The sequence below is a fragment of the Ostrea edulis genome, chromosome 2, assembly GCF_947568905.1.
Source record: "Ostrea edulis chromosome 2, xbOstEdul1.1, whole genome shotgun sequence".
NCBI lineage: Eukaryota > Metazoa > Mollusca > Bivalvia > Ostreida > Ostreidae > Ostrea > Ostrea edulis.
Genome location: NC_079165.1, coordinates 95,972,471 through 95,994,240, shown reverse-complemented (window position 1 = coordinate 95,994,240; position 21,770 = coordinate 95,972,471). Strand labels below are relative to the sequence as shown.

General features: G+C 34.7%; 1 protein-coding gene across 2 annotated transcripts; it reads left to right on the top strand.

Annotated features, from left to right (window-relative positions):
- The first annotated feature begins 253 nt into the window (after positions 1 to 253).
- Positions 254 to 21,655, top strand: LOC125678120 (zinc finger protein 728-like). 2 transcript variants are annotated; one of them, XM_048916271.2, is made up of 7 exons: positions 254 to 358; positions 3,608 to 3,700; positions 3,845 to 3,989; positions 7,891 to 8,088; positions 9,362 to 9,448; positions 12,896 to 12,937; positions 13,137 to 21,655. In XM_048916271.2, exons 2-7 carry the CDS (start codon positions 3,620 to 3,622, stop codon positions 15,662 to 15,664), a joined length of 3,081 nt encoding a protein of 1,026 aa, XP_048772228.2. In that variant the 5' UTR covers positions 254 to 358; positions 3,608 to 3,619; the 3' UTR covers positions 15,665 to 21,655. The 2 variants fall into 2 exon arrangements, with proteins under 2 accessions (XP_048772228.2, XP_056011629.1); XM_056155654.1 differs by lacking the exon at positions 254 to 358 and adding an exon at positions 686 to 771.
- Positions 21,656 to 21,770: the final 115 nt, after the last annotated feature.

Here is a 21,770-nt window from a genome sequence, read left to right as displayed (position 1 = left end):
GATAGCTATTTTTTGTTGTTGTTGTTGTTGTTGAACTTGTATACATGTATATAAGATCAAAAAACATTTTTAAATTCTCTCTTCAACATATAGAATGGCAATTTTCGTTATAATTACAATGTAATGAATATTGAAGAGAAAAAATCCAAATCGCTGTTTCTTATGATGCTTTTTATGAATATATATGATTATATGCTATAGTGGACATTTTCTATACATGTATTAAAGAAAGATGAAAATACAGGATCAACGTACAACTTGACAAATTATCATTTCCGGTGTAGGTAAAAATAGGCGGCAGAGACGTCTACAGGAAGCTTTTAAAAGGTCAGCGTCTACCTCTAGGAAAGTTAAGACGGTAAGATATAAGTAAAATTTGATTGCTTTATTTAAATTTATTTATATATTTATTTGTTAAGTGTAATTATTGTGTTTGTACATCGCGCCTCGTCGTGTTATGGACACGAATGCGTGCTGACTCGTTATGGCGACCCACGGCTTGTCCCCTTTTCTGATTTTTCAAATTCATCTGATTTTGAATACTTAATTTCATAGTAAAATTATGTTTTTCTAGATATGGTGATTTTTTAAGTGAGATTTTATGAAATTAAATCCCATTTGATAAATAATGAAATGCATTGTGTAAATTTGTGGTGTCGGGTACTAATTTTATCCAATATGGCGTGGGTGGTATAAAATTGGGCTGTGTACAAGATATATTTCAGAAACGCCTGCTCACAAGTCAATGATTGCAATTCGTGCTCTTGATAAGTAGACATTGTTGGAATATAAATACTAAATGATTTTATATTAATACTCCTGAATGTTTATTGTTAATACTACAACTGACCTACAAGTTCATGTTATCATGTAGTTGCAGAACTGTAGCTCTCTGGGGGGTGGGGGTGGGTGGGGTGGATTGAAATTTACCACTTAAAGATCCACCTCTGATGAAAATCATGGATTTAAAAGCTCATTTTTTAATGTGCACAAGTCGACTTAGGTCCTATTTCCCCACTTCAAATTTTTAGTAAGAAAATATTCCTAACATAAGTCTAACTATATCCCAATATTTACCATGCAGTGATTCAGATTGGAATGCAATTTGATAGGACAGAGGGCCTAAATGATACAAAAATTATCGGCCATTTTGGCCTAACTCCATGAAAACTTTAGGCCCTAAATACATGTGAAGCAATGCTGCAAAATAAACTCAAAACTTTAAAATTAAACTGACTTTTTATTTTTCAATTCTTCAGTTTAATTATCATGACTGCAGTCAACTGTTTCGGAATTCTTTTCGGTCTTTCCTGTGTTGCAATATGTTGTTTGCTGTTGTTATTGTTTGATTGTTTTTCATTCCGTCGATAATTGAGACGTCACCAGTTGTAGGTGAAGTATCACAAATTTAGACCTATGCTGAGCACTCAGGGCCATAGCAGTGAGGGTTCTTTAACGTGCCAACGCCTGCCACGACACAGTACCTCTGTTTTTAAGGTCGCATCCGAAAGACCCGTGATTCTCACTTCTAAATCTAGTAAATGACGAGCGTTTGGCGAAGGAGCAATCACTAACCATGTTTACCTCTTAGCTTTGATGCGGCTATGGCACGAGTGGAATTGAAGTCACGACCTTCTAGTTACAAAGCACTGAGCTACCGTAACCGGAAAATCTAATGTTTAATAGGGATTGTTGCCAATCATGATCATCAAACCGGGCTCTCTTCTTTGAAGCCATTTTTTTCAAAACTGGTTCCCTGCTGATTGTTGCAAACACAAGCGAGATCAACAAGGGCACCAATTTCTTTTTTCTCAAAGTAGTTTTTCAAAAACCAATCAAAATCTTCTTTGTAAACGATCGATTGAGTACTTGTTTTAAGACGAACCAATTTTTCCTGTGGCCAATAAACACTAAAAACGATCGGCCGTAGAGACCGAAAAACGAAAATTTCATAGGCGATGTTGGCCTTTCTGGAGAATTTTAGTTGGCCATTTTCAATATTTATCGGCCATTTGCCGATGACCGATGCCAATCTGAATCACTGCCATGGCAGTGTATTTTTCTACCATATGGGAATGATACCCCATACCCATTCGATTGGGAAAAATTGTATCATAACAGAACAAATTGGAAATATCTGTTATATCAATAAATATCTTCACAAATCAAGGGTTATTGATTTGTTTACCTCACACTAACACCATGTTGCCATCACTATGCTGTGTTTAGTTTCGTTTTCAGTCGATTATAAAAACCGTTATCTGATTGGCTCAATGCTACTGGCTGCGACACCAATCACATGCTCTGTCTTGAACCCATGTTTTGAATGGTTACTGATGTCAAGGGTTCATAGTGCAAGCTAACCGAATCAATATAACCCTACACTTGTGAAGTTGATCAACAAGTGGCATTTATCTTAAAAGATTTAACAGTCTGTGACTGCTGAATCAAAGCCTTCCCAAACAGTACACCAATGCATCTATCACTGTTGTCATCTATCTTTATTTCATTTTATTAAATTTTTGACAATATTTGCTATTATAAGACATCATAGTTAGCAAAGATGCACCATTTTATTGACCTATTTTCTTTTTCTAAGTTGAAGTTTCGAAGATATTAGATAACTCGTTTGATATTTCATAGCACTGTATAAGTAAAAATTTTAGTGAGAATTTAATTTTAGCATTGTTAGTGACAGTGTTGAGGTCACTAAAATGGAATATTGCTAATATTTATTCCATATCGGGGTAATAACTATCTTGGAATATCATAAAGTCACTAAAATTAGCTCTCACTAAATGTATTTAATTATACCCATAATTCGTGGACAAATCGCTAAATTTGTGTCTTGCTAAAATACCTTTTATACAGTATTACCCTCGGATTACATTGTCATAATGGTTTGTTACTCAAAATTAGGAAAAATTTATAGTATTTGGCATTTGGAATGGTACCATTTATCAATACCAGTTATATAAGAGAAAAAACTGTTTTGAGCATTATTCCTCGTCTCAAGTAATTAATTTGAAATTTCTTCTAATTTTCCACTGTAAGCAAAACCATTCAGTAATTTCAAGGTGTATCTCTTGAATTTAAGAAATTAATTGATATATAATTTTAGAAATTAATTATACTTGTATGCAGTTTGAATAGGATTAAATGAACATACACATTCAATAGGAATTGACCTTCATGTTTCTTGCAGGGAAGTGTTAGAGGGCTAGTTGGTAATTATTTTTCTCACTCCAGATCATCTTATTCCTGTCTAATATTATGAAAAAAAAAGTTGAATGATATATTTATCAACTTGGAAAATGCTTGCATGTTAGTTAAAAGTTACAGTAGAAGCCAACTTGTATAGCAGATTAAATTTTTGCCTAGGAAGCAAAAAATTATGGGGACATAATTTGAAGAGTATGATGTTTTAAACTTGGAAATAAATGCAGATGAAATGCGTAAATTTGAATTATCATTATTTATAGGAAATAGCTTGTATGAGTCATTTGGACTCATTTTTATTTTTTAAAAATAATGAACAAAATAATTTTTAAATATATTTACCACAAATGTGACTTTCTGTGAAACTGTCTTTACTATTCTATTTTAGGCTCGTCTAAATATGGAGCAGGTTGTAGTTGAAGGAAGTGAAATAGAAGAAACAGTTCTGAAAGATTCACTGTTGCATGAAATTGATGCACTGGTGAGACAGGGTTATTTTATTTCTGAATATTATCTTTTATAAAGATGATGACAATTAAGTATATTGTGCATATATCTATAATCATGCCAATTCTGTTGATTTTCTTCTATATGAACGTTTGTAATGCATCTTTTTGTTTTATAGCTTTTGAAGTTACTCGAGCATGGAGAGGAAAGTTTCTTAATAACTGCAAATACAACTACCATTCATGTAATTGGATCAAACAAAGGGAAAAGTTTTCTCTCACAAAACCAAGAATTGGCGATGAAATTTCACAATTTCTGCTATGGTAATTATTATTCCTATGTATTTGTGGCAGGAACAGAGGAAATACAGCGGACTAGATTGGGATTCGAACCCAGACCACCTGAATCTCTAGTTATATGTTCTGCCAATTGAGTTGACGGCAATCAAACCTGTCTGACTGCCACATTCCTCCCCTCCTATGTGTCTTCACATCTTGAAGACATCAATCTGAGATCTAGCATTTCAATTGCTAGGCCCAGGGGGTAATCTACGGCACAAAATGTAACAGAAAATGAGAAAATGTAATAGACCACAATGGGATTGGAACCCAGGCTTGCTGAATCTCTAGTCTACAAACTGAGCTATCTGGCCACCAGTGATTGAATCCATCTGACTGCCACATATGTTTTAGTATTTAGTTTTGAATATGTTGAATGTCTATGGTAGTTAGCATTGCCATTACAGTGATAATGGATCTTATTGAATGATTGAATAATTCCATGCTCTCTGAATGGAAAGATACAACAAAGTAGAGAAAGTGGAACACTATAGTCACCTCAAAGTGTCTTTGAGGGAGGATAATGTTTGACTTTTTAGGTCACCTGATGAGTTAACTTGGTTTGCATCCGGCGACATGTGTCGTCCATTAACAACTTCTTCCCAGAAACTACTGGGCCAATCTTGACCAAATTTGGTATGTAGCATCTGTAGGTGAAGGAGAGCAAAAATTGTAAATTTCATGACTCCCCCCCCCACCCCCCACCCCACCCTAAGAGGCCTTAATTTTTTTTTTGGGGGGGGGGACTGTAAAGTTGATGTATTTCTTTAAAAATCTTATTCTTTACTCCTGGGCATCTAACAGAGGAAGTGAGTATATAGTAATGATGAGCAAGGAAGCTTCTATCAAAATTGTAAATTTCATGATCCCCGGGGTAGGGGTTCTGACCACAGGGTGGGGGCCAAACTTACTATATAGTGTTTATGTGTAAAACACTTAAATAACATCCTTTAGTGCTGTTGATACTAAATTGAAACTAAATGGATATTTTGAAAGAACAGGTAGTCCTTTATCAAAATTGTAAATTTGATGATCCCAGGTGTAGGGGGTTTTGGTATTAGGGTGGGGCCAAACTTAGTATATAGTATTTATGTGTAAGTTTACTGATATTGTATAAAATCTAAATGCATACTTAGGAATAGCAGAAAAGGATGTACAAAAATTGTGTATTTCACAACCCAGGGTTTTGACTGTAGGATGGGTCCAAATTAGTCGCATCTTTTGTTTTAATGATAATCCACCTATTATATTATGTAAATCCTTTCATCAGTGTATGCACTTTTGAGGGCAGTGAAGTTTTAAGAACACGTTGTTTTATACTGTTGCCGAACTTTAGAATTTAACTTAGATATTCAGAACAGGATATTTTTTCTAGATTTCATAGCCCTTGGGAGTAGTGATACTTTTTCACTACTACTGAGGTGACTGATAAGGCCTGTGGGCCTCTTGTCCAACATCAGACCAAAAATGAATTAGGAATTCCCAAATTGATACAATTGGTTATTTTTTAGTCGTTCAACGAAAATTTGTATCTGTAATAATAACTTTTAAAAAGGTATTGCACTTTAGTTGTAAACAAAGATGGCCGACTTGGTGTCACAATCTCTAGTAGCAGGTTATATATTTTAATTGTATATTGTAATTATTATAGTTGTAACTGTAATAGTTGTATGACACAAGATTTTTTTCCCTAAAGTGCAAAGAATTTTTTTTAATGCAGCTGAATTAGTTTTAAAAGTTATTTACATGTACTTTTCCAAAATTATTTGCCTGGAAACATTTATATTTAAAAGAAAATAGCGGGAAGATTATTAATAAAGTGAATGTAGCTTGTCAACACCATTAAAATGTTTGTTAATGTTAGAATTTCTGCTTATTGTGCACAACTTTGATGTAAGTAGTGTAGCATGGAATTGATAAAGAGAAGACATGGTCATCAGAGTTTATGGATGGATGAAGCAGCAAATAAACCGTTTTACTCAACTGAACTTGCTGAAATGATGCATCACCATCACCATACAATGCGTATTGCAATACTTGTGCCACATTTCAATATTTGCAATGCGATACGTTTTATACAAGAGTGAGACTCAAAGATTTAATTCAGAAGATTCACAATTTTAAAAGTAAGATGTTTCTAAAATGCTGAATGGTAAAACAGGGATGGGCTCGGAAGTTTAAATTGTTTATAAAATTTTGTTATTGGTTGCGTCAGTCTTGCTGCAGACACCAGCTTGAACGTTTTTATCCGCCAGATTGTCCTTCATGCATGTGAAAGTAATAGGTACAGATGGAGCTCAATGTATTTAACCAAACCCAGTTTTTAAAAAAATATCAAAATGAAGATTTAGGTAATGAATCTAACATTGAATTGATTGTTTATATTAAACAGTATTGACATTTGGGTGAATCGTTTCAGTCCTATTGCACAAATCTGTGCATTCTCATGCACATCAAAATTCTTGCTTCAGTATCCATGTCCATGTTCATTGACATCTGAAGTTGAAATAATACGAGCCATGTGAATAAAAATATATACATGCAACAAGTTATCTCTATGTTTATCAAGTGGACAAAATTTGTTGAAACTTCAGACCAAACAGCTGTAAATTATTCAATCATATGATAATATGATTAGTGTCCTTTTCAGAAGAAATACTATATTCACTTCACTGTCCTGGTTGTATAGATATCATACTTCTCAGTTAGCTAAAGCATCTTATTGATCTAAAAAAAAAAGTCAATAATTCCTTGATTGCATAATGACTGACGATTTTGAGGTCAATAAGATACTTTAGCTATCTGAGAAGTACGATATTCACTGAGCCCAGGGGGTAGCTAAAGCATCATATTGACCAAGAAAATGTCAATGATTGTTTTATTATATGATTGAATAATTCACAAGATAAAAATCTGCTACTAGAGTATACGAACTTGGTGGCCAGTTTTGTTTATTATTGGATTCAATAATTTTAGACATTGAAAGCAGCTTCTAGAGCTTGCTAAACAATACCTATAATCGGCCATCTTTGTTAACAGCAAGAGTGCCAGACCTAGTTAAGCGTGATTAGAGGTGCTAGTTTCCATTGGATTACCAAAAAATAATAACCATCAATTTGGAAATTCCAAATTTAGTTTTAGTCCAATGTTGGAAAAATCAAAGTTATTGACCTTGAAACCAATTGGAGGAGAACAAAATGTTCCATTTGAGTTTGTTTGATTTCAGCCAATCAGAAAACTTGGAGTTATTCAATCATATCATAATGGATAATATTGCACTATCAATAAATGACAGTGAATAATATTGCATTGTTAAGATACTGTACCATAAGGAAAAATATTTTTAGCTGCTGTGGCTAACTGTGAACCACCAATGACTGATTTGATTCAGAAATATCTTTACAGAAGGTTCTATATGGCTATTTACTTTACTGCACTGTGTATTACATGTTTACTATATAGTTGAACCCAATTAGAAATATCATATAGACAAAACAAATGTATTTATACTGACTCAATCAACCAAAATTGTTTTTTTATCAACAATAATGACTCCATGATTTAGATAGTATGTATTGCAATAGGCAGATCACTCATTCAGGAGCAATAACTAAAAAATGTACTTTTGTGAAAGCAGTGAATTTTTTTTTATTAATATCAATTATTTTATTCATATAACTTATTAACAAATACAATCTGAAAAGGAATGAATGTTTTTGGTATTTTATACCATAGATATACAGATGAAAATTGATTGATTTCTTGCTTTTTTTACTGAAAATTTCTTATGCTTTATGTAGGTGTATGCATTGTATTGGAGAATGATAAGTCTGTAATGAATATGCTTTCATGATTGGATGTAAATTCACACCTGTATTTATGACAGATGACGTGGTTGAAAACAAAGCTGATCAGAATACATCAGAGGAGTGCAAGTCGCACAGTGAAGCAGCAGCTGCTGATGTGAAACTGCAAGACAGCATGTCAGAGACCCCAGTTTCTAGTTCTGACAGTAAACGTGGAGAAAAGTCCAAAGGCCCTGACCTAGATGTACACAGGAGAAGAAGGGGGAGACCACCGAAAGGTACGGTAAATCTTGGTATAGGCCACTGGTCTATTGTTAATTTCGAACACTGCAGTAATACTTCACATGTAGCCAGGTTCTGATGGATTCCGGTATTGATTGATTCCAGCAACAAATTTTGATTAGTGGAATTAGATATTTGACATCTATGTTTTCCTTTTTAAAGTTACATATGGTCAGTTTATTGTTGAATTTTCATAAAGATATCAACACTATGGTATTCAATAAATAAAAGGAAATGAAAAACTATAGGAAATATGCATACAAAAATTATGATTTTAGAGATATTTCTAAAATATGAGCCATGTTTTTGACACACTTTATTTTGTTGGAAATGAGCTAAATTATAACTGTGTGGCTGTTATTAGCATACTTTATGCAATTTTCCCACCAATTCTTCAATCTTTAGACCTCTTTAGTGTTTTACACATGACCTAGCACACTGACTTTAGCTTGATGGGTCTTTTTTCCTATATATACAAAAGGTAAACTCATTGTCAGTATTTACACCATTGTTCTCTTTCTGACCGCATGTGAAGATTTAAGGTGTGTGCAGTGCATACACATGTATTATCATACCTGCATCAAAGATGGGACTTTCATGGTATGGCGTTGTCCATCTATTCGGACCTTATGGACAGGATACACACTGAACCTTATGCTCCGGGATTTTACAACTTGGTACATTTGATCACCATGATGAGAGAAAAATGCCTTGTTTTTCAAGATCAGAGATTGAAGGTCAAGGGCATAGTATCACTTAGTAGGAAAACCTTGTAGGGAGTATACAGACCAAAATGTTGGGGCTAGGACCGCCAAACTTAGTACGCATACACTTTATGCCAAGTGGAGGATGCCTATTGTTTCCAAAGGTCAAGGTCATAGTATCAGGATACAGACCGAACCATTGGGGATAGGACCATGAAACGTGGTACACATACATCTTATGCCAAGTGAAAATATTACATAGAGAGTACGTGATTTGTCGTTTTTTCAATGCAAATAAAGTATGTCACACCCTGATGATTGCTGATACTACTTGAAGGCAAGTTCTACAAATCATGGTGTAAGAAAAACACCCTATATTAGCTTTTCACAGGTGTATTATGTACCATTGTCCGTACTCTTGTACAAATATGGCCAACTGAAGATGTCCTATATTTGAATTGGTCAGGAGTGAACTTTCAATCTTTTTTGTTAAAACTTTGATCATCCCTGTATTTGAATGATATGCAACTCCCCATACCTAATGAGGTCTATTGTTGACTTTCAGTTGCAAAGAAAGCTGATAAGCAGAGAAATGACAGTAGTGTAGATTCTGAGGAAGAGAGAGTAGAAACCAAAGACAGAAATGCAAATGGTAAAGAAAATTCTGATTAATTATTCAGTGCACACAGTAAACAAAATTATGATTGGTTATTCAAAGGTTGGTGGACTGTAATTGATATATATTAAGAAATTACAGTACCTAACCCATTTGCTCAAAAGAAATTACTTAACTGTATAGTTAATGTTTAGTTAATATGGAGCGCCAAATTAACATAAACTCAAATAATTGAAGATATCTTCAATTATTTGAAGATATCATCAATTTAATTATAGCTCTTTTTAATTGAATTAATGCACGCATTAAATCAATTATGCTCTCATCAAATGAATTAATGCGCGCTTCAATTCAATTATTGCTCTCATCAATTGAATTAATGTGCGCATCAATTGAATTAATGAGAGCAATAATAGATTTGATGTGCGCATTAATTCAATTATTGCTCTCTTCAATTCAATTGATGAGAGCATCAATTTAGTAGAAATATTGCTCGCAATAATTAATTTAGAGTTCAGTATAAATAATTTGATGATCTCTTTAATTCAATTGAAGATATCTTTAAATCATTTACAATGCTTTTGTATAAGAAATTAATGCGCGCATCAATTCTTTTAAAGAGAGCAACAATTCAATTAAAGATATCATTAATTCAATTGTGGATATGTTGAAAACGCCGGTTTTGAGATACGTCCGAGTTATTTTCCTTTGGAGAACTCTTGTACATAGTAAGGTGCAAAACAACTTGTTTACAAGCGGGAGTGGGACAAATATTCATCACCGCATAAGTGAATGTGCTCAGTAAGTAAATCATATGCAGTATCATCACCCAATTTTTAACCGCCGCGGTGGCCGAGAGGTTAGAGCGTTTGCCCCACATGCGGTAGGCCGGTGTTCGAATCCAGGCCGCATCAGACCTAAGTCGATAAAAAACAGGTAGTGACAGTTCCATCGCCAAACGCTCGACGTTAGGTGTGAATGTCATGGGTCCTCGGAGATGACCTTTAAAACGGATGACCCATGTCACAGTAGGTGTGACACGCTAAAGAACCCCGCTAAAGAACCCTCACTGCTCAATGACCGTAAGTGCCAAGCATAGGCCTAAATTTGAAGCCCTTCACCGGTCTTGGTGACATCTCCATATGAGTGAAAAATTCTCGAGCGAGATGTTAAAGCAAGATACAATTAATCAATCAATCAATCACCCGATTTCGACCGATACACAAACTAAGTAAGTGATAAGTATTCAGGGAGTATTTAAATACTTGGAATTCTTATTATATCACGTTATTTCGTTGCACCTACCTATCATATCTAGGATTTTACCTGCAAATTTATATGGCATTGTATTTATGTTCCCACTTTAGTAAATTATTTCTTTTGGTATTATTTAATATTTCCTACATTAAATATTTAATGAGAAGTCGGTTTGATAAATTTTATCATCTTTCTCACTGACTGTAAGATCCTCTTTGTCCCACTTAGGCTTTCAAAGTTACACTAAATGCACCTCCTACACAGGAGAACTATAATCTCGAAACTGGCGTATTGAAGATATCTTTAATTATATAGTTGCTCTTTCTAAAAGAATTATTGCTCTCTTCAAATGAATTAAAGATATCATTAATTCAATTGAAGAGAGCAATAATTGAATTAATGCACGCATTAAATCAACTATTGCTCTCATCAAATGAATTAGTGTGCGCATCAATTCAATTATTGCTCTCATCAATTGATTTAATGCAAGCATTATATCAATTATTGCTCTCTTCAATTGAATTGTTGATATCATTAATTCATTTAAAGAGATCATTAATTCAATTAAAGCGCGCATCAATTCAGCTGAAGAATTTTAAATGCTATCATCAATTCAATTAATGCGTACAATAATTCAGAATTGTTATATCATTAATTATTTGAAGAGATCTTTAATTAAATTGTTGCACGCATCAAATGAATTGATGATATAAATAATTGGATGATCAATTTATTATTATAGATATTGGGGTGTCAGTGTCCATGCATGTGCCCCTTTATTTGCTTGATAATGTCTGTGTGTGTGTCATGGTATGTGCTCAGGTAAACTTGAAAAAAAATAATATCCACGCTGCAAATTTAATAAAATCCCTTTTCAATATGTAGTCAATATCTACTGCTCTCTTGTTGTACAATGATTCATGAAATACAAAGCACTGATGTTCTCTACAAGTCAGTCTCATTCTCCATGAAATGTTTGTATCAAAAATCCTATATGTTAACATAATTAAATATATTTTCATTAATGGTGTATTTGTGGTCAGGTTTCGGTATTGTTATTTGGGTATTTGAAATATTGCTCTAGCTGATTTGTTAATGATTAAACAGATGTTATTGTGTTGAAAATACTGTCAAATGTTGCAAGTTCTGTGGAAAGTAAAAATTGCAGACAGAAGTGTACAGCTATAAGTTGGACATAAATTTCAAAGTCAAAATTTTATCACCACCAATGTGCTCCCCCCCCCCCTCCCCCCAAAATGAAACGACTTGTATGTGAGTATATATGGTAACCTTCATGCAACTGGGTCCTGGGTATTAACATTATGCTATGAAGCTTCTTGATTTTAATTTTTAGAACTTTCACAATTATAATATTGAATTTTGGAAACATACTTGTAGGTCTTGTCAAAAAAGCAATATGATTATGATGAAAGAATATATCTAAAATAAAGGTAAAAAAAAAAAAGGAAATAAGAGGTGGATCTATAGTTACCATTTTCTTTAACTTGATTTTGTTAATTTTTTATTTCATAAGAGACAATAACAAGCCTTGCATTTTGTGAATTTTAGAATTAAGGAATTTGATGAGTTTGAGGAAAATTGGGAACTACACTGTAGTTGAAGTGTTAAAGAACCTATATTATAGATCTTATTGCAAAGTTACATTCTTATGTTACGAAACTGCCATTTGTCATGAATTTTATATTTACTATCGGTAGGATTTCATTTAATAGTTATTTTTTATGTTAGTGTGCCTCTTGATATTTTTATGCCATGGAAATTTTCATCACCAAATGTTATGTTTAGTTTTTACTCAGCCATGTCGAATGACATGACTTGCTTAGCATCATTGAAGTTCAATGTGTATTTGAAATTTCAACAACAAAAATTATGCTAGTGAGCATTTTGAAAATTAATCGATATTTATTGTTTGTAGTTAAAAAAGCTGAATTAAAAAAAGTTTTATATGAATGTGTCAGTTGAGTAGGAAACTTTTAGTGTTTCAGTGTATTGTAATTCTTGGAAACTCACTGCACTATACCTGTGCTGTTTTACAGGCAGGGGTGTAAGATTGATACATATTCAGAGATAAATATAAAAGAATCAAGTTAAATTACAAATTTGTTATGTAGATATAAGGAATAAATGTGTAGACAACAAAGTAGACATTCACTGCGTTGATCAGATTTAGTTTGATTATTGCTATTTCTGTTATTATCTTTACAGCTGATGATTCTAGAGAAACGGAATGTGAAGTGTCAAGAAGTGGTCAGTACAAATACTACTCTCAACAGATAAAAAGTTCTCAATATCTGAGTTCATCTGAAATATTACTCTCAAAAGATAAAATCATTACAAAAAGTTCTCGGTATCTGAGGAGTTCATCTCATATGTCTGCTTTTGCCTGGAAGAAAACTTCTTTGCTGATCCTGTATTGGTACATTATGTATATTTTTTACAATGTTAGGAAGAAGAATCAAAAGGAAGACTTTTGAATCACTTGGATATGTTTCACAAGAAAAGAAAAAGAGGAAAAGCACCTTTAGTCCAGATGAAGACACAAGTGATGCTTCTATCAAGTCACCGTCGAAAACAATTGGCCCTAGCTCTAAAACTTTAAAACGCACAAAAACTGAGGGAAAGATAGAAGAAACTAAAAAGTCTCGGAATGCAGAAAATGATAATGAAATGCCACAGAATGAAGAGAAAAAAGGAAAATTAGATTCTCCTGACACTGAACAGTCAGAGGAAATAAGGGCTACACCTGGGAAGAAAAGGGGCCATCACCTCTGTCAGACTTGTGGTGAGAAATTTCCAACCCAGGAAATGATCGAGAATCATCTTCGATTGAAACACCCAGATGTGTGGACAAAAATATTGGAGGAAGAGACAGACATTTTGGTGTCTTTGGGTAAAAAGGATTCTGTGTCAGAGGGATCGGTATGTGCTAATAAAACGAGGAGTCTAGGAAAGAAGAAAAGTGCATCTGAATTGAAGGAGGAAGAAATTCTTGTTGACTGTGGGGAATGTGAAGCAAAGTTCAAAACCACAAGGAGTTTAGAAAGACATGTTAAACTTATGCACAGAGATAAAACACCAACTCTGAGAAAACCTGTAGCTGATATGAATGAAGAAAAAGACAATCCAGATGAAAAAAAGATGGAGAATGACAGTGAAAATGAAGAAATCAAAGAAGGAGACTCAGTTCCAAAGAAAAAGAATGTAAATTTTATTCCATGGTCAATGATGATGAAAGTCACTGAGAAAACATACGAGAAGCACGAGAACTTTGTCACAGGATCGGAATTTCAGTGCTACTCTTGTGAGGACAATTTTGAAAGTATTGCCTTGTTAATCATGCACATGAAAGAAACAAAACATGATGGTTTACAGGAAAGCGCAAGGGAGAGAAAAAGAGAGATCATTACAGTTAAAAAGAAGAAGAGTCCAACTGTCTACAAATGTAGTCTTTGCAGAGTAGAATACTTCATAAAGGAAAACTGTATGCAACATGTCGAAGACAACAACTGCAAACCCATGTGGAAGAAAACTTGTCCTATGAAAAATTGTGATCTTAGCTTTGATAACAACAACTTTTTCATGAATCATATGAAGACTTTTCACAATTCTGATTACCCGTTTTTCTGTCCTAACTGCAACAAATCCTTCTTGCGAATCCGAGAGTATGAGAGTCACTGTAACTATCACAAGCGAATAAATAACAGCTTGGTGAACCCCAGCTTGCCAGTCATGTGCAATGAATGTGGATTACGCTTTCACACAAACTTTGAGATGAACAATCACAAACTTGAGGTTCATGAATCTAACAAGAAATTCATTTGCGAGACTTGTGGCAGGAAGTTTAGAAGGGAGGACAATATGAAACTCCACCTCAAGACCCACCAGAAAAGAGAAGAAAATCCAGAATTCCAGTGTAAAACATGTAAAAAGTATCTGTCTTCAAAGGACAGTTTGAAATTGCATGTCAAGTTTATGCACTCAGAGGAGAAACCATGTGTTTGTGAAATTTGTGGGCATAGAACAAGGCAGATGGGCAGCTTAAGGCACCATATGAAAGTCAGGCATTCAGATGATCGGCCTTATCATTGTGAATGGGAAGGATGCAATAAGACTTTTAAAATCTACCAAGTATGGCAGTCTCATTCACAAACTCATGCTCTGGCTACAGGTGACATAGACAAAGCCAAAACATTTGGAAGACTTCAGTTTTGTAAGGTTTGCGAACAACATTTTCCTTGCAGGACTGACATGAACAACCACATGTTGATTCACTCCACGGAAAAAACCATTCAGTGTGATATTTGTCACGCCACTGTCAAAAGGTGGGGAAGTTTAAAACGCCACATGATGAATGTTCATAATAAACTAATAACTGGAGGACTCTCAGCCATGCAGACACAGGACGGGTATTATCCTCGTATAAAACCCCAGAAAAGGGTCATCACCATTCGGAAACCTCGAGCTTATTGCCAACCTGCTAAAACACAAGTTAACAGCTCAACAAGTGACATACCTAAAACACAAGTTCACAGCTCAACAGGTGACATACCAGAAATCACCATAATAAAGCGAGAAAGTGCATCTGTACAACCAGCAGAAGCAGAAGGGGAATATTACACAGAGAGCACTTATGAATTACAGCACTCTGAAGCGCAGGAGAAGCTTCTGCAGATTCTAGCAGAGGCTAGTTCTGACATCACAAAATTGGAGGAGACAAGTTCTGCAAGCAACCCAACAGAGAGAGACTTTGCAACAGAAGCAGACTCCCAAGCAGAGATATTGGAGGGGGTGAAGGAATATCATATAGAAGAAGCCACAAATGAGGTGTGTTTGGACAGCACAGGAGAACAGGTGATCTATCTGAATTCTGTGCCAAGTGACATCATCTCAACAAACAATGCAGGTGGAGTGATTTATGCAGTAAGAAATAGCGATGGAAGCTTGTCTTTGCAGATAGCACCAGAAAATAGTTGATATGCTTTGTGGAAGACATAGTAGAAACATTGGTCTAAAATATTTAGAAAATTGATAACCTATAGATTTTAGCTCACCTGAGCTATAAGCTCAAGTGAGCTTTTCTGATCACCTGCTGTCTGTCATCCGTCTGTCTGTAATCTTTCCACATTTTTGACTTCTCCAGAACCCACAGACCCATTTTCAACCAAACTTGTTATGAAGCATCATTGCGTAAAGGGGATTCAAAATTGTTCTAATGAAAGCCACACCACTTTCAACAACAAAACAAACTAAGTATGAGAAAACTTGTCTGGTTATCAAAAATGTTTGTAGTTCTTTTCAAGCAATTTATTTATTTATTCTTTTGATAAGTATGGCAGTGATAGCGACATTTTTTCAGAGCACGTTGGGTAATTATCATCATTTTTCAGCTGCTGAAGAGCAACTCACGTGACTCATGCGAAGTCATTGGAGCAAGCTTTGCGATGTGATCGTTGCTTGCTAATATGTTTTACGGCGTGACCATGTTTGAGGGCGAAGCAAAAAAATTTTGGCATTAGTATCTATATCCAAAACAGAACAAAAACAACCCGAAGTTAGCAGGATTTGATCCGCCTATATATTGAACGCGGGAAATATAACGCAAATGATGTAAACAGTACATTGTGACGTCATATTCAGCGTCGTATTTTAGCAAATTTACAAACATAGCGTCTGAACCACAACAACAAACATGGCGTTAATGGTGGAGTGATTATATATGATTAAAAAAATAAGATTTACGTGCTTTTATGAATTTTTGTAACATCTCAGAACGACGTGAACTAGGGTAGACGAGATTCAAAATGGAGAAACACATGTCCACGCGATAGTATTCGAATTGACGCCATTAGTACCAAAATTTTCAAGTTCCATAGGTAGGGTTTAATTTTTCATTGTTTTCCTATATTTTCCTTTTAAACATGTATATACATGTTACCTATAGGGAGAGCTCCGCTCTCACGGCCCTTCGGGCCGTGAGAGGGCTTCGCCCTCTATTAATATGCGAGCATCATCAGGTAAATTTGCTCCTATCATGACCCGGAAGGATGTGGCCACAATAGGGGAACAAAGTTTATATTAGACTTGACATTTTTGGCATCTTCGTCAGAACCCACTGACCCAATTTCAACCAAGCTTGTCATGAAGCATCATTGGGGAAAGAGGATTCAAATGAAGGGGAAAATCATATTCTTAAAAGCAGCAGGTCCAGGATTAGTCGCATCAATATGCAAGCATCCTCAGGTAGTGCAGAATGTAGTTTCTTCTATGCCCTGGGGGTAGGTTTAGGCCACAGTATAGATTCCATTTATGGACCATAGGGTTAGGATGGGGCTAGAATTGGGAATAAAATTTTACGTGATATGTGGATATAGGGTATTCCTATGTTGTGTGGATTCAAGTTGGGTTAGATCATAACCTTGTTTGGCATAGGTGGGGTCATGATATGAGTTCAAAATTTTTCATAGGTGTAAAGTGTTAAAAATAAAAAAAAATTTGGGAAATCTTCAGAAGAGTAGAACCAGGATGACTCAGGTGAGCGTTGTGGCCCGTGGGCCTCTTGTTGGTTCTGTAATATCAGTAATACCAATCATGTATGTTAATATCCACTTGCAGCAGAATTGTGGTGGGAAACGGTATTCATTTATGTGTAACATGCTCATTTGTTTGTGAACTCGTTCACGTTCATGTTTGTGGGTTCAGTCTTGAGTACAAGATTTAACTACAGGTGTTAATCATCGGTTACTATTGGTTTTTGAGATTAAAGGTTAAGGTTATTTGAAGGAAAATTATGACACAATTTAAGCTACATTTATTGTTAAGTCTTATCAGACTGTCAGGAATGGTACTTAATAAAAAGACCTCAGTTCCTGTTGGTTTTTTAGGCTACAGTTGATGGGTCAAGGTCATTAGATGCATGCTATAGCAGGTCTACACATTGGGGACTTGCCCTCTTCAATTATTCTATTGTTTTCAAGTTAATAGATGAAAATGATGACCGGAAGGGGCATTCTAAATTTTTTTGGTGCTTGATTACAGCAGCAACTTTAATCAAAACTTTGTAATTTGAGCAAAAATATTTGTTCCTAGTATAAAGACTACATGTAGTTGTACTTAGTATAAAGATCTTAGTATTGATATTGGTTTTCAAATTTACAAGTGTTAAGTCAAGTCACTGGATGGAAATTCCAGGATTTCTTTGAAACTTTCATTATTTCCTATTGATTTCAGGGTTTCATATTTTAAAGAGTAAAGGACACTGAAAGGAAATGTCAAAATTCTCAGCAAAATATATATGTAAATGTTGGTTAGGCCATGCCAATTTGTAATCTAGTTCGTCGGATTCGCCGCTTCTATTTGCAACAAATCCAAATTATAATATTATCAAAAAATAATATCCGCCCGCGTGTTCAAAAATATCCGTAAATATTTTTTTAGTTTTTACAACAAGCGCACAAATAACCTTGATGTATATGCTGACAAATGACAGAAGCGCGGGCTCTTGAGAAATTTCCTAACAGTGTAATACGGTTAAGTTATTCATGATGTCTATCTTAATATGTACGATACTTCAAAACACTGGATTGGAAGTTGTTCCTTATGCTGGAACCGAACTGGAAGCCGATGAAACTTTTGAAGCACTATTCGATGCCACTATTTAGAGAACATTGATAGCGTATGACTGATTGTTTGATTAGCCTATATATTGACTGAAGTATCTCTTGAGAATATTTCACTCACATGAAGATGTTACCATTGCCGGTGAAGGGCTGCAAAATTTAGGCCTATGCTCAGCGCTTATGGCACTGAGGGATCTTTATCGTGCTACACCTGCTGTGACAAGGATCTCAGTTTCTGCAGTCCTATCTGAAGGACCGCCCCATTTATTTGCCTCTTACAACAAGCAAGGGGTACTGATCGATGACTATTTTAAACCGGACCGACAGTTAACGACAAATTCACAAAAAGTTTGGTGATGTCATATCAAAATTCAAGAAAATGCTCAAAGCGATGCAATGGATATTGCATTTGCAATGAATGTCAAAACTGGATGTGTCCCTAGCAATATGCATATCTCTGAATCGAAAGTTTGTAGAAATGAAACTTAAATAAAATTCTTCAAAAAGACCTTATCAGTTAATGTTGCAAAGTACATGTATTATGTATAAAGAAAATAAGTCTTTGAAACCTGAAATACATCTTATTTATTGTAAACTATATCAACAAAGTTGAAAAATATTAAGTTTATGTGGTAAAACAAATGATATCTGATGATTTTAGATCTTTATTTTTAGGCACCCGCTTTTTAAAATCACACTTAATTCAATTAAAAATATTTATATTTCTTGTATTCGCTCGCCTCATAATTTTTATCTCCAAAATTAAAAATAATATTTGTAAAATAATTTCGCCCTCTCGCCTCACTTTTTTTGTTTGAAAATCCGAAGAACTATTTTACAAATTGGTGTGGCCTTATTAAATTTTTATCAAATTTTCAGAAATTTGAGTCCATCAAAGATTTGTATCCTCTTGATTTACAAGGTCACTGGAAAGGAATTTTAATTTTCTTCTAGTTTTTATTGTGTTTTAGCTCACCTGAGCTGAAAGCTTAAGTGAGCTTTTCTAATCACATTTTGTCCAGTGTCCATCTGTTTGTCCATCCATAATCAACTTCTCGGCTAATTTCAGCCAGATTTGCCACAATTGTGCTTGAGTAAAGAGGATTCAAGTTTGTTCAAATGAAAGGATCAAGTCAGGGTAACCAAAGAAAAGACCTATAGGGGAGACAATTCAGGGTAACCAAAGAAAAGACCAATAGGGGTGAACAATCTTCCATAAAAACTCATTCTTATATCAACTTTCATTGGGGTTTCTTTGCCGTATATGTTTGAATTTTTATGCCCCCCTTTGAAAAAGAGGGGGCATATTGTTTTGCACCTGTCGGTAGGTTGGTCGGTCTGTAGACCATGTGTTGTCCGCTCAATATCTTGAGAACCATTCACTTGATGATAATGATATTTCATATGTGGGTTAGTTATGAGTAGAAGAGGATCCCTATTGTTTTTCAGGTCCAAAGGTCAAGGGTCAATCTACTCTGGACATAGGAATATAATGTCCGCTCAATATCTTGAGAACCCTTTGCTTGAAAGACATCAAACTTGGCACACTGGTACATCCTAAGGAGTAGATGACCCCTATTGATTTTGAGGTCACATGGTCAAAGGTCAAACTTGACATGGGAATATACTGTCTGCTCAGTATCTTGAGAATCCTTTTTTTGACAGACATCAAACTTGGTACACTGATACGACTTCAGGAGAAGATGACCACTATTGATTTTGAGGTCACATGGTCAAAGGTCAAGGGTCACACTAAACAGGAATATACTGTCCGTTCAATATTTTGAGAACCCTTCGCTTGACAGACATCAAACTTGGTACACTGGTACATCTTCAGGAGAAAATTACCCCTATTTATTTTGAGGTCACATGTTTAAAGGTCAAGGGTCAAACTGGACATAGGAATATACTGTCCGTTCAATATCTTGAGAACCCTTTGCTTGACAGACATCAAACGTGGTACACTGGTACATCTTCAGGAGTTGATGACCCCTATTGATTTTTAGGTCACATGGTCAATCCACTCTTGACATAGGAAGATATTGTCTGCTCAATATTTTGAATTGATGATACTACTCTCAATTAAATGATGTGTGTGTGTATAATCCTTTTTAATTTTGCACCATGGGGGGCATATGTGTTTTACAAACATCTCTTGTTCAAATTTACAGTTTGAACCTAAAATTCAATATTTGCGATGCTGAAATCAACCATCAAATATGACATAAACAGTGTATAAGATTAAAGATTTTGGCTTGAATTTGGCCTTAAAATCCTTCAGAGTAGGCTTGTCCCTAAATGAAATTATGATGTTGGACCTGCTTTTAAGAAAACCTAACCTAATATCTCGTGAATTATTTCAGGTATAGCTGTTATATTTTGTAAATGGATTTCTTATGGCAAGACCTTTTATTTCATACCATGATTTGTGACCTTGACCTTCTCCAGAGCAGCAAGATCATATTGGTATTGAGGCATCCCCATATTGTGTGAATTTAAGTTCAGTTATGTTATGACACTTTAGAGCTAGATTGGAACCACAATATGGGGTCAGAAATTTTCATGGACAAAAAGAAAATCTGTTAAAAATCACAACAGCGATAAGCAGGGTTAAGGTGAGCAATGTGTCCCATGAGTCTCTTGTTTGCATTCCATTTCAAATGCACTGACATAGATACTAGGCTATCTTACGCCAATACTTTGGTTTGTACTGATCGATATCCCGCGCGATTTTCAATGTTAAATATAAAAGGCAAGGTTCATTGGATTGGGAATTCCAAAGCCCCTTGTGTTCAGGACTTCTATGTGTGTTCTGATTTCAATTGCACTTGGATGAATGCCATCTTCAGGATGTTCTGCTTTGCAAAGACTTTGTTATTTACACAATGTAACCAGGCCTGGTGCACTGCAGTTCTCCTTATTCCCATGTCAGTGGCCCATCTTTAATTTCTAATTTTTGTTGAATGTCTTATAGTTATTGTATTGATGGTCAAAAGGTATCCGTAATGATTTTAATATTTGTATTCACAATGTATGTTTAAATCTTGTTGGATACTTTTACCCTTTTTAAAGTTTAATTTTGTAAAATTCAGTTTTGAATTATTTTGGAAAACAAGGACTGATATAAGATTTTTTTTCTTTATGGTTATGAAAGACCCATCAGACACAGGTTTCCTTTTAATGTTGAATTAATTCATTAAATTCTGTATATGTACATCAGTTTCTTATTTAATTCATTAAATTCTGTATATGTACATCAGTTTCTTATTTTAAAATCATATTAGATCAAATAAACTTGATGAAATTGAATGTATAATGAAACTGTATATAAAATTTGTATGAAAGTGTTGTTTTAATTTTATTTTACTAAAAATTTGATACTGCCCTTCTTCAATGTCGCCGATCTGAAAATTTGCTTGCGTATGGTGGGGTTTAGCACACACCTACATGTGATTAATACTGGT